Source organism: Nilaparvata lugens, chromosome 8, assembly GCF_014356525.2.
Source record: "Nilaparvata lugens isolate BPH chromosome 8, ASM1435652v1, whole genome shotgun sequence".
NCBI classification, from domain to species: Eukaryota; Metazoa; Arthropoda; class Insecta; order Hemiptera; family Delphacidae; genus Nilaparvata; species Nilaparvata lugens.
The window spans coordinates 25,967,548-25,981,717 of NC_052511.1; the positions used below are offsets into that span (position 1 = coordinate 25,967,548).

The 14,170-nt window shown below is 34.1% G+C and overlaps 1 protein-coding gene across 9 annotated transcripts in view; it reads right to left on the reverse strand.

Moving 5' to 3' along the window:
* Window positions 1-4,298: 4,298 nt before the first annotated feature.
* Window positions 4,299-14,170, reverse strand: part of LOC111055204 (V-type proton ATPase 116 kDa subunit a1) — a 46,004-nt gene continuing 36,132 nt past the window's right edge. For all 9 annotated transcript variants that reach the window (XM_039434354.1, XM_039434353.1, XM_022342368.2 and 6 more), the window contains 5 exons: window positions 12,872-13,221; window positions 11,368-11,561; window positions 10,236-10,390; window positions 8,218-8,440; window positions 4,299-7,373 (listed from right to left, as the gene is read on the reverse strand). In XM_039434354.1, the coding sequence (XP_039290288.1) occupies window positions 7,099-7,373; window positions 8,218-8,440; window positions 10,236-10,390; window positions 11,368-11,561; window positions 12,872-13,221 (1,197 nt within the window). In that variant the 3' untranslated portion in view covers window positions 4,299-7,098. The remainder of the gene's footprint in view (window positions 7,374-8,217; window positions 8,441-10,235; window positions 10,391-11,367; window positions 11,562-12,871; window positions 13,222-14,170) is intronic.

A 14,170-nucleotide genomic window follows, 5' to 3' on the forward strand; every position in this document is an offset into this window, starting at 1 on the left:
GCATCCAACATGTTTGAAGAATATGTGTGCAAAATTTTAAGTCTGTAGGCCAATTAGTTTGAGCTGTAGTGTGATTTTACATCAAAATTTTCGAAAAGTGCCCTCTCCTGAACCCCCCTGTGCTCCCGATTGGAATTTTTCTGCATAGATCTGATTTTTTTCGTACCTGAACGAAAAAGTTCCTCATGACTTTGCTGTGCAATGAACGGTTAAAAAGTGAAAATTTTGGGTGGCCCAGCTCCCTCAGGGGGGGCAGATTTCTGAAAATCCTTTTGTAGTGGATGTTTTGAGGCTACAATCAACAATTGTACGAAATTTCAAGTTTTTAGGCTTAGTAGTTTGGGCTGTGGTGTGATTTCAATTTGTCGGGACTTAGCCTTTTTGATATAGGTAGAAGAAGAAGAAGAAGAAGAGAAAGAAAAAGAAGATGAGTAAGAAGAAGAAGAAAAAGAAGAAGATAGATTATTATGTTGCTTTGGCCTGTGATCTGTATAAATGTCCTGTAACAACTAAAGGTGCGTCCACACATGCCGAACCGAACCTCGAACCGCGCAGCAAACCGTGCATTCCTCCGAACATCTTGCCTTTCAACGAACATGAGCATATGTTCCATGATGTTAAAAATCAGCTGTTAATCATTCGCCGTACCGTACTCCGAACCATTCGCCGTGCCGCTTGCCTCTGTTCTATCTGCTCGCCTCACCTCACTCCGAACGCTGAACTTTTCAGCCAATCAGAGCCCTCGATTACAATTCGCCGTGCAGCTTGCTCCACAATATTTTGGCTATCCATCACAAGTGGAAATCATGCGAACATGAATGCAGAAGTATGGACAATTTTTTATTTGATTAAATTCATGTTTTGAAGAATTCATTGTTACGAATGATAAATTGATAGGAGCTTATAAATATTTTCTAATTCAAATGAAATAACTTCTGAAAAAAATAATGATTGGATAAATATCAATATTGAATTATTGTTGACCAAGAACTCAGTACATCGACAATTCATTCAACTAATTATTCTATATTGATAAAATTATAATCATTTTCTCTATTGATAATCAATTTCATCAACTAACTGAAAAAAGTACTTCAATTTCCATGAATTTATTAATAGAATTATATAAATCTAAAGTGTAGGTCATATCTAAATTCACAAAGAGTTCTATTCTTGTTGGCAAGATAGATGTTATTCAATGCAGAATCATTGTTATTTTACTAAAAGATAGGATAAAATGAATAGTTCTCTTTCAGGGGGAGTTTTGACAACCCACAAAACTCATTTTTCATTTGAAGAAATAATATCAAAAAGGTGCATAGGAATTACTTTTTTGTTCAGCTTGCCAAAATACGTCCCTCATTTCAATATTAAAATTGTCGACTGACTGTAAGGTGAGTCAATCATCCTATCAAGGCTTGAATAATTTTGAAATTTCAATTAAATAAAAATGGTAGAGAATAATTATCATGTAGATATCAACACCTTTATTTAAAGACATATTAACGGCATGCGTTTTCATATTGCCGATACAGCATTGATAAAACTGTAGACGTTTATTTAGCAGTCTCAAAAAACTATTCTAGCTGAAAAATTAATAATACATGCCTTGTGTAGGCTTATACATTGCATCAGTAAAACGAAGTTCAAAACTATGGTTTTCCTAAACATATGTTTTTGAGATAATTTCTTTGATGCAGCTGTTTCACATTCACCATTATAAATTATACAGAGTTTGTGAAAATAAAAATATTTATTGATTACCAAAACAATACTATTATTATATTAATGATAATAATTAATTATTAAAACAATACTTTTATTATATCAATAATAATAATATTAGTAAACATATTTATCAATTATCAGAACAATATTATTGAGGTTGATTAATTAATAGAGCTAAGAAAACATATAACATTTCTAAAATTGAGTCTACTAGTAATAAGTGCAAAGCCGCATGGAAAATAATAAAATCTGTTCAGGAAGAGGCTCGAAAAGATCCAATTCCATTCACACCCAATGAAATGAATAAGTTTTTCTTGGACGCAGTGATGGATGTTCATGATAAGATTGACCGGCCCAATTTAACGGCAATTAATCTATTGGAGCAAAACTTCAATTTCCCTCTTAATTAACTAACTAACCAGGATAAGCCCAAATTCTCATTTTACAAAGTCTCCACACGTGAAGTGCTTGATATAGTACTTAGTTTCAAAGCTTCATCCAGTGTTGATATTTACGGCTTTTCAAGTAATCTATTGAAGAAAATTATTCATAATATTATAAATCCATTCACATATTGTATAAATAGATGCCTGAGAGATGGAGTTTTTCCTGAAGTGCTAAAAGTTTCCAGAATTGTACCTGTCTATCTAAAGATATTCCAGGTAGCTATCGTTCCATCTCATTGGTGCCATGTTTTTCAAAAGTCCTTGAGACCATAATGCATAGGCAGTTATATGAATATCTTCAATAGCACAATATTATAAGTAATGCTCAGAATGGATTTGTTAAGGGTAGGTCAACTACTGGAGCCATGGATGCTCTTGTCAAGAATATTCTGAGCGCTTTTGAAAATAAAGAGTATGCTCAGGTGACCTTTTGTGACCTGAGCAAAGCTTTTGATTGTGTTGTGCACTCTCTCTTACTGGATAAATTGAAATTTTATGGCGTTTGTGGAGCAGATCTTAGCTTATTTAAAACTTATCTTGTGGGACGTAGACAAGTGGTGTGTATTGGAGATAAGAGATCAGATGTAGCATGTGTAAAATTCGGTGTCCCACAGGGATCAGTTCTCGGGCCATTGCTTTTTATTCTTATGATAAATGACCTTCCTGCTGTTCTAAATTGCCGATCAATACTGTATGCTGATGACACAACATTTATCAATAAATGTACTGACCTTCAAAATCTTAAAAATCTAACTGAGACCACTCTGATGCAAGCAGCGACATGGTTTAGGGCTAACGGCTTCATGCTCAACGAGAATAAAACACAGACTATGCACTTCACCCTTAGAGGTGGCTTAGATTGTGTGGATGCAATAAGCGATGTAAAATTTCTGGGGATATTCATTGACAGATATTTGACTTGGGAAGCTCATATTAATTATATATCAAGCAAACTTTCAAGAGTGATTTATCTGATCAGACAACTGAAAAATCATGTTCCAGATAATTATTTGAGATCGATATATTTTGCCTTTTTTCAGAGTATTGCAACATATGGCATACTACTGTGGGGAAATAGTAGTCATGCAGAAAATATTTTATTATTGCAAAAGAAGGTGGTCAGGGTTTTAACTGATTCTCATAGACTAGCACACTGTAAGCCTCTTTTTGTCCAGCTTAGAATAATGACAATAGTGAATTTTTACATATATACTGTATCGTTGCATGTTAAAAAAAACTCATCCAATTTAAAATTAAGGCATCAAACTCATAGCTATAACACAAGAAATTGTCATAGGATTGATATTCTCTATCATAGGTTATCCAAAACAGCCAAAAGTTATGATACATTTGGTATAAAAATGTGCAATAAATTACCTACAGATTTAATATCAGAGACAGAAAAGAAATTTAAGACGATATTATTGAATTGGCTTGTGATAAATCCTTTTTATAGTGTTGAAGAGTTCTTTGAGAGTGAAATAATTGTTGCTTAGAGTTAAGAGGTTTCTATTTGTATTTATATATTGTTCTAAAGGCTCAAGTTGTGCTGTAAGGAATATGTTTTGTACATTCAAATGAATATTATTAATGTATTTGAAAAATCCAATTGACTTACAGTTTACTTAGGTACTGTATTATTTTAAGACTCAGTAATGTAATTTTGTATGTACAGTTGCTGTAAAATTTGATTTTATCTTTTGTCTTACTGTAATCAATATTTGACTTTGCCTATTGTTCTAAGAATTTAACGGCAATAAAATCATATTTATTTATTTATTCACCAAGAGTAATACCGGATCGACTCTGTGCTTTTAATAATAGTTTGGTGTTTGTTGAATATGCATGCCAGTTGTCAGTCCAAACACCAAACTACTTTAGATCCTACTGTGAAGTGGTCGTTATTGAGCTCTTCATAGAGCTGCCAAATATCTATTATCTACTACCGTATTTCTAGTAAGATATCCTTCAATTATTCTTAAAAATTGATCACTTTTCAATTTACCGAAATTACCTAAAACAATTTAGATTATTTTTGGACTTTCTAGAATCAACTAGTAGTAAGCTCAGAAATAATATGAAATAGTTCCAGGAGTGTCATGGGTTGGAATAAAATACGAACAATAACCATTTATTCAATCTGTGCTACTTTTATTCAAGTGGAACATCACTTCTACAATATATATTACAAAATAAAAAATCACTACATGAAATAAAACAATTATATTCATACATAGCTTCTCTGTTTATCGAGTAAATAAAATGTCATTTTGGGACGATACTGGAATTTCAATATAATTATACTGAATAGACAACTACTAAAATCTGGATTAATGGAAATTGCGTACCAGCTGATGACATGTTTCAATAATTATTGTAATTTACATGAGGAATTTTATAGACATCGCAGATAGTTGAATTTACATTCAATATCACATAAATCACCAAGAAAGCCCACAAATGGTTTATACATGGCATGCAAATCAAATTTGAGTCAAATCAGTGATGCCAAACATATGGAAAAGTTCATAGGCAATAATTCTTGTAGGAATATATGAGAATATAATACATAACAAAGGGTACGGCAATAGACGTCACTTATATTCACATCCAAAATTATGAGGATATATATCAACAATAATTTTCTTCAACAATAATCGAAGAACAACAACAAATCGCTAGTCAGCTAAACTTTTCAACAGCAACAGTATATTGTTATAAAACAATATCTAATTTTATGAATATTGTTATCATTGATAGTTATTGAAATTTGTACAACGATTATGCCGATACTATCACTACGAGATTAATATATTTTGTCATTACTCTGATATTTTGGAATTTGAAATCTAAAGTACTATGTGTAGTATCTCTACAGTAATTAAATTGTAAAGCATTACAAGGCTAAACTACACACTGCAAGAAATACGTTCGCTATCTTGTAAAACGAGATTAGGCAATGTTACCTCTATTCTATACCTCAAGTGGTAAACAACTTGAAGGTTCATTAGTGTACTCTAAATATTACCATTAACATCAACACCCCACCCGGGTGACTTCAAAGACAATCTCGTTCAAAATTGAAAGACATTGTAGAGTAAACGTTAAGACTCTGCATTATAATAGATTTATGCATTTCTCAAGCAAGGGATAAGCTGTTATCATACGTTTTATTATAACATGCACGACAATTTCAATGACTTGTTCAACTATAACACATTATGCAAACATTATTATGAGGACTTATATCTTATTAAAAGAACATTATATAAATATTAATAGAAAATAAAAGTTATATGAGTCGTGATAAAAATTAGAAAAGGCAAGAAAACAGGCAATATGAGGATAAAAAGGGAAGGAAGAGCCAACAAAATGCTGCTCTTACTTGGAAAAAGAGAATTGAATATTATAATATTTAATAGTAAGAATATAAAATAACTGTAATGGATAGATCGTGTTAATATGAGAGAAATATTATAGACGCACATAATTTCTCCAACAGGAAACATTCAGATGGAATGACACACGATGATACAAAATATTGTAGGCCTAAATGACATTTTACGCATGAAATAAATAATTTCCATTAGTATAAAACAATCACAGATCGAATATTTCTCATGGAATGATGCTTAAAAATCTAGTAGGTTTTAAAAAAATATATATTATTTTGGATGAAATAAATTTAAGCGAGAACAATTTTTAGAGAGATAACAGTTTTTCAACCATGGAAACCATGTATAATATAATTGATAGGTATGAATATTTGCCGAAAACATTGTTTGACTAACAATATAAATATACAGTACGCTTAGGGAATACGTCGACAGTACAAGGCTACATTTTTTTTATAAATATACACGTTTTTCCATCTCTCAATCTGATTCATATTTCTTTATTGTGCCTCAGGTCAGCTAGACTGGTAGTACAGTATTTCAAAATTAATTAATTGTCATGAGACTGGGATACGATCTCCAAACTAATATTTATTTTTTATTCACATTTGAAAATAAATAGTTCTAAAATTTTTAGAACAGCTGGCTCATGGTTTCAATTTCATAATCAGCAATACAGAGGAAATGTTTTCTTAAAAATGTTTCTTTCAAGTTGACGTGATTGATATCTGCACAAATTGCCTTGTTGCAAAAAGCGTTAAAACACTGAATAATCGGAAATAAAAGGTTTTGTATGTGTTCTAGTTACATAACGAACTGAAGGTTTTTAAGCGAAAATAGATACCGTATAACATTTTGAATAAGAGTGTGGTTAAAAAAATAAAATAGGGGATCTCAGTGTTTAAAGTTAATGAAAGTGGTTAACTTTAGTTAATTCAAACTAAATAGAGTAAAATAATGAGCCTGCAATTGCGGTTAAACGGTCAAATAAAATAATATCGAGCTGTGTGATTTTGATTGAACATTGTGGAACTATCTGAAAGGTTCCAAGTGACAAGTTAATTTCTAGTTTAAATTACTTCAGTTTTACACACTGTATATTCAAATCATAGACCTATGCAGCTCTACAAACAAATGCAACATCTCATTTAACAACTTTATTTCGAGTTTATATTACTTCAGTTTGACACAATGTATATTCCAATTGTTGGCCTGTGAAGCTCTACAAACAAATCCAATATATCATTCAACTAGTTAATTTCGAGTTTTATATTACGGTACTTCAGTTTGAAACACTGCATATTCAAATTGTTCTGTGCAGCTCTACAAACAAATTCAATATTTTCATTCAACAAATTAATTTAGTTTTATATGACTTCAGTTAGACACACTATATTCAAATTGTTGACCTGTGCAGCTCTACAAACAACTGCAATATCTCATTCAACTAGTTAATTTCAAGTTTTCTATTACTTCAATTTGACACACTGTATATTTAAATTGTTGGCCTGTGTATAGATGGGGAAGAATTACTCGTCAGCGGCATGAGCAGCCTGATCCAAGATGGTTTCAAAGGAGAATGGCGCAAAGTGGTAGCCCTGGCCACCGTAGAACTTGGACTGGAACTCGACCCAGTGCAGACGCAGGGTGTGCAGGAAGGCGGACAGGCCTTCCATGAGCACGAGGATGCCGACCGTGAGGACAGCCCAGATGGCGAAGATGGCCCACAGCACCAGGCCGCCAGCTGCACTCTTCGACTTCAAACCGATCTGCAGCACCATCGACCACAGCACCTCTGACAGTTCTGCAACAAATCAAATATCAAATCATATAATTTTTATAGACCATAGGCAAAACATTATACACAACTTGCAATACCATCCAAAAATTCAATTTAAATATTGGGAAAAAATTAAATAAAAAATTAATTACACTCTCACCCGGCTAAAACAGTAATACTAGACAGTAGCCGACAGTAATCGGCATGATTTAATAAAAAATCGGCTTGAATTTGGAACATAAACGACCTATACCATGAGATATCTTCTTATGCTATCTTTTCTCTATGGTTGAAGCCTCTCACTAAAGCCTTGCTTCCGATTAATTTCCGCTTTGCTGAGCAAAATTGTCAAGAAATACGCTGTATTCTGATGGTAGTGTTCAAATATTTGGAGTCCCAAGTTCAGAACACTTCCAAGAGGACAAATAGTATACGTTATCTGTTCAGAATAACAGGCATTCAATAGAAAACTGCTTTCTAAACTGACGAATTCGAAGTTAAATAACTTATCATATTTTCTATAGATTTTCCCAGTTTCAATAGGACTAAAAAACTAATGTGACGTTCATGAGTGCGGTTCTAAATCTGTTTCCTCGCTGAAGAAGGATTAAAGTTTCGACTCTACAAAGAGCGATCTACCTTACAACATAAAGCATCATGAATATTGTCTACTATCATAGCCACCTCTAATACAAGGCCGCGGCCTACGATATTGCAACGTCGCAGTGTAGGCCTACAATCTAATACATGATTGGTGAAAAAGATCAGCTGGTATTTAAAAAAATCGTAGGCTGTGGCCTTATATTAGAGGTGGCTATGCTACTATACAACTAAAGATATTCAACCTAGGTAAATTACAAGCACTTACGAGCATGAGCAAGAGAGAGAGCCCACAGACGAAGATAGGAAGCGGTGTGGCTGACAGAGCCGAGCACATACTCAATGGTGTGAATGCCCTGGTGGATGAACATCTCGGTCAGATCATGCTCCTCGTCTTTGCCATGATGTTGCTGCTGCTGCTGTTGTTGTGTCTGGATGTTGTTGCCCTCGATGTCGCCATTCTCGCCGGTGCCGTGGTGGTTGTTCAACAACTAAACCAAATTGAAAATATATTCATTATTCTAAAAATAATTAAAAACATAAAGTACCCTTTTATTTATGTTTTCAATAATTATTTTAAAAAAGTAGCCCCTGCCAGTGAAGTGATTTTATTCAAAGTAGTTTTACTTTGATTTTACTCAAAGAACAAAGTAGAGTACACATAGATTCAATTCATACTGTCCACATTGATGAAATTTGAATCATTGATATTATTAATAAGGAATATTGACAGTTTAAAGTAAAACTCATTGAAGTATCCCAAGTTGAAACATATCTCTCGATGTAAAGTAGGCTATTCATTTGAAGAATTATGAACATACTTCTCATACTTACGAATCAATGTAGAAGTAACCCCTATATTAATAATTCCTTGGTAAAACTATTTTGTCTTATTTCCTCCAAGTTATTACAATGAATGAAGGTTCTGTTATGTGATCTTCAATGAAAGTTCCATGCTTGAATGACTCCTCATCAAATTTTTGAAATATCAAGAAGAGCTTTTAACAATTTTAATAATAATACCTTAAACACATTTTTAATGTTCATCACAAACATACGAAAGTTATCCACCGAAAACTGTTCCAGATATATTATGAAGAGATTGACAAAATATATTGATAGATTTGCATGCAAATGAGAATAGTTTATAGTATTAGAGGCATTTCAATTTCAGTTCAATAGGAAAAACTCAAAACTGTTCTCTTCCCAAATTTTGATAAGTTATAAAATTAAAGTAGAAAAATTATTTATTGAATAAAATATCACATGTGATATTAAAATTATGATATTGTTCTTCTTTGGCTGTGCCTTATCCCATTTAAATGGGGTCGGCATTCCTTTCTCTTAGTCTGCCTCTCCATAAAGCCCTATCCAATGCTTCCTCTCTCCTCCAACCACTCTCCCACAAGTCAGCCGCTATTCTATCTGCCCACCTCATCCTAGGTCTACCTCGTCATCTCACACCATCCACAACCAAATCCTGTCCAACATAATCCTCCTCCCGTCGCTGCACATGCCCATCCTTGTCTCCTGCATTTTCTTTGCCAGTGGTCCAACTTTTACAGTGCCTCTGATGAATTCATTTCTTATTTTATCTCTTCTTGTAAACCCACACATCCATCTTAACATTCTCATCTCTCATTCCATCTTTCGTTCATGTTTCTTTGAAATGGGCCATGTTTCTGTTCCATAGAATAGAATATTGCCTCAATAGAATATCACAATTTGAGATATAGGCCAGTCAACACAATACAATACAACACAATACAGCATAGCTGGCCTCACAACTGATCTATACACTTTTCCCTTCATTTGACAATTCACTCTCTTATCACAAAGAACATCACTCATTTTTCTCTGGTTCATTCATCCAGAATTTTTTCTATGCTGTATTTCTACATAAAGCCCTCCATCTCTCTGTACGCTTGAACCCAGGTACTTAAAACTTGCAACTGGTTGGAGTTGGTTTCCTTCAAGCTGAAAGGGTAGCCCATCATTGTTTCCCAATACCATGTACTCTGTTTTTGATCGGTTAATTTTCAGTCCCCTTTCCTCCAAAGTCTTCCTCCAACTTTCTAGCTTTTCTTCCAACTAATCTTTGGTAGGTTCACAGAGCACGATGTCATCTGCAAATAGCATGCACCATGGTGCTGGCTTCTTGACTGCAGCACCCATGACATCCATGAGCAGATCAAACAGATATGGGCTAAGTTAAAATTATGATATTGACCATAAAAATATTATTGATGATTTATTAGAGTTTTTAGAGTTTGAGTTCTGTAATACCTGATGCTGTTTGTTGGCAGCGCGCATCACCATGACTGGTTTGGCGAACAACATCCAGGGCACGCAGCAGAATGCGCAGAACACCAGAAACGGTTGCAGCGCAGCCTGGCCTGGGAACATCCACGGACTGCAACCATCTTTCTTGTCATCGGGACCTAAACATTCCACAGCACATCCAATATAAATAAATATTCATGCATCGAATGAAAGCTTCCAGATTAATCCAATATTCCCCATCATCAGTTACACGTATGTCTTAATGTCTATTAAATTTCAACGGAGCCATCATATTGTCCTCCAGCTGTTTTATTAATTCTCCTGTAATTTTTTTATGATGCCTACAGGAACTCTAGGCTTGTGCGTAGGCAACGAGACGGATGACGATGAGAGATGAGTGGACCTACAGCTTTAGGTGGATTCTGAGCCATCGGCATCCTTGCTTCCATTAGATGAAATCACAGCAGTTAAATTCAATAGAAGTGCAATTCAAGAATTGCAACTGGGCCTGAACTTTAATAGCTGTGTCAATTTTAATTTCTACTCGTAATCTACTTTTACTCCATGTTTTTCTTTTACTGTGCCATCAGAGCATTCAGAATGTGCTCGACATTCAGCAAATATTTTAAATTGCAATCCAAGATTTTTCAATTCACAATTCTTGAATATCAATATTATTGAGGTTTAATTGTTTTCTGAATCAAAATTTAGGATATGATTTGTTTTTCCTTGAGTCTGTTTCTATAGTATATTAGCCTGCGGAGGCTTTCTGCTGGGTATAAATATGTTGAACGATAAACGATAGTGTAACATTTCTTGTTGTTAGTCTTCTATAGTGGTCAATACCCATATTGGATAATAAACGGAAAATGTCAGGTAGTTTGATTCAATGTGGTGTAAAATAAATCGTATCACATTCCTGTGAGTACTGACTTACGTACTAGAGCTTTGTTTAGCGTTTTTTAATTCAGAATTCATTTATTGAACATTTATCGCAAATTAAGTTTTGACATTGTTTGAACCATTGTCTGTACTACCCGTCCTTTCCGCGGCCTTTTGAGGTTATCGAGACTGTTGTAATATACGTTGTTAATCTATTATAATAGACTAGACTCTAATTGTAACTGAATCTAACCTTTCATTAGCACCATATTGATGAAAGTGATGAGGATAGCAGGTGCACATGCGCCACTACGCTCGAACTCATTAGTCCAGCTGTACATGATCCACTTGATGAACATCAACAGCACCATGTACAGGAACAGGAATGTCAGGAAGATGATCTGCGGCAGGAAGTCTGTGTACAGGTTCATCGGCTTCTTGAAGTACCTGTAATCACCGTAAACTATCATTACTGCAATTATTAGATTGTGCAAAACATAATTATTACTCCTTGTAGTAGTAATAGTGTAATAGTAAGTTTATACACGTAATATTCTGAAGTCTGAACTATTCAAGTTTTCATCTTGAAAATATTGTTATTATTATTAAACGAATAGTTATTTTTGAATAGTAGTGTTCTTCGAATTTCCATCTAGCTGTTTACCCTGTTGTCAATATTTGCAGTAGCAGAAGTCTTCGGGGTGAATTACAGCATTTAATTTGGATTTTCGTTTAATAATAACAATAATAATAGTAATTAATTCATTAGCATTTGAAAAATTGCAATATCTCAGTAATTTCCATCTTTAGAAAATATTGAATACGATGACAAGTAGCATTGTACTTGATCTGTTTTCACGATAACAAAAATATGTGTGCGTACTATAGAGGCCACGAGAATAGTTCTGGTCCCTAGTTTTCCTCTTCAAGCGACTGATCGACTGAAAGTGTTCAAGGTAGGGATAAGGAATATATCAAATTCTCACATCCAAGACCGATATTTCTATTCTATTCTTTGCTTTTTCCGGGTAGTGGGCATGCAGATGCACTGTAAGAAAGAACATGTACGAGCGAGAATGTTGGTCCCATTTATACCAGCTCACTTTTAGCGTTTGAGGGTCCAGGAACGAGAACTATTCTCGCGGTCTTAATAACTTATATATTTTGATTCATTCAACTGATTTGGATTCCATCATTTCTATTGAAGAACTGATATCAAAGTTGGATATTCAACTTGATTATTTATAAAAAAGTTATATTAAGGAAACCTTCTAGTAATTTTCTGTGATAGTTGATTAATTAAATATCCGCGTTAAACAAGTAAAATACTTGGATATTTGATGTTCTACTCTTTCTTCCATAGAACCACAATTCCAATGAGAATTTCAACGCCTCGCTAGAAGTAATCTGGCAACACGGATATGTTGCCATCTGGAAGCCTGAGTCTCAACTTGTCTTATTCAGAGTGTAGCTATCAAAAGTATTTCAATAAATGAATGAAGATTATAAAGGAAATTAGGGAGAAAAAGGCGAGGACGAACCACCTTTGGGTCTTTCCACCAGCAAACCCCATATAATAAATTAATAAAATGAAGATTAGAAATATGAAAGAAACCTTGAAAAATGGATTTGATTGAACATCCGAAATTAGTTGTACTTCTTGTATTTATATAAAACGTTTTTTAATAAAAGTGTACTATGGTATTATTTTTTCAAGTAGCCCAAATAAAATACGTTATTGGAAAATCGTTACTCACGAATAATTCCATACACTGAGCGATACGCCGAACAACATGTGACAGATGCCGAATATGATGGATATCTTCATCTTGTAGGTGTTGAGAAAGACGATTTTGTTGTTGGCCAACTGCCAGACAGGATCGAGCCCGATCGGGTAGGGCGTCTGCGTGTACTCATCGCGAGGGCTCAGTGTGATGAAGTTCTGGCTCATAACAGTCTTGTGCGTGTAGTTGTGGCTCACCTCCCAGTGCGACGAGAACAGGTTCAATGACTTGGAGAAGATGTCATTATAGATGAGGCCCGTGTACATCGAGAACACACCCATCAGCAGGATTATGTATCGGCCGCCGAAGAAGATGTTCCAAATCTGTAACGCACAACAAATAAACATCAATTCGGTTGAAGAGTCATAATAACTGGAAAATAAGTCATAATAACTAAAAAAAGTGGATCTTAAAAATAACCATAAATGGATGAACCAGAACCCGTACATGGATCTACGGTTTCATTCTCAAACAGAAGAGCATTGTGTAGAATCAGCAGAATAATGTAGCTGCTCTATAACGTACAATGATAAACACGAATTTGGTGGAAGTCATAATAACTGGGAAATAAGTCATAACTAAAACTAATGGAAGTGAAAAATAACCATAAATGGATATGATCGTGAATGGATCTACGGTTTTATTTTAAAACAGAAGATTATTGTGTAGAATCTGCAAGATAATGAAGCTGCTCTATAACGTACAACAAATGAACACGAATTTGGTGGAAAAGTAATAATAATTCTAGAAAATAATAGTGAGAGTGAAAAAAAAACCATAAATGGATAGAACCGAATATGGATCTAAGATTTTATTCTCAGACAGAAGAGCGGTGTGGTAGAGAACTAGCACAATATCACATTCACAACTATTTGAAAAATACGAATTTTGTGTTTGATACTTCAAAGGATGAGCGAATTTTTGAACATAAGTGGCAACCGACTTGAGCCATGCTTTCAAAAAAATGTCTGCTCTGCAGAGCGAAAACATTTGTGGAAAATGTTTTTCAATCCTGTAACAATCAGTACCTTCTTTCAACCCATCAGAGAATAAATCTATTGGAAATCCCTGCTTTCCAATGAACTTTTGATTTGATGGGTAGAGAAATAAGATGATGATAATAGCACTGAAAAATGAAATTTTGTAATCATTGACAACGTATTTGAAACATTGGAAACTAATCAATAAACATGAACAAACTGAAAAATTGAGTAAATATAGGCATTTTATTAACGGTTTTCTCTCAATTTTTTTATCTCCTGCAAAATTATA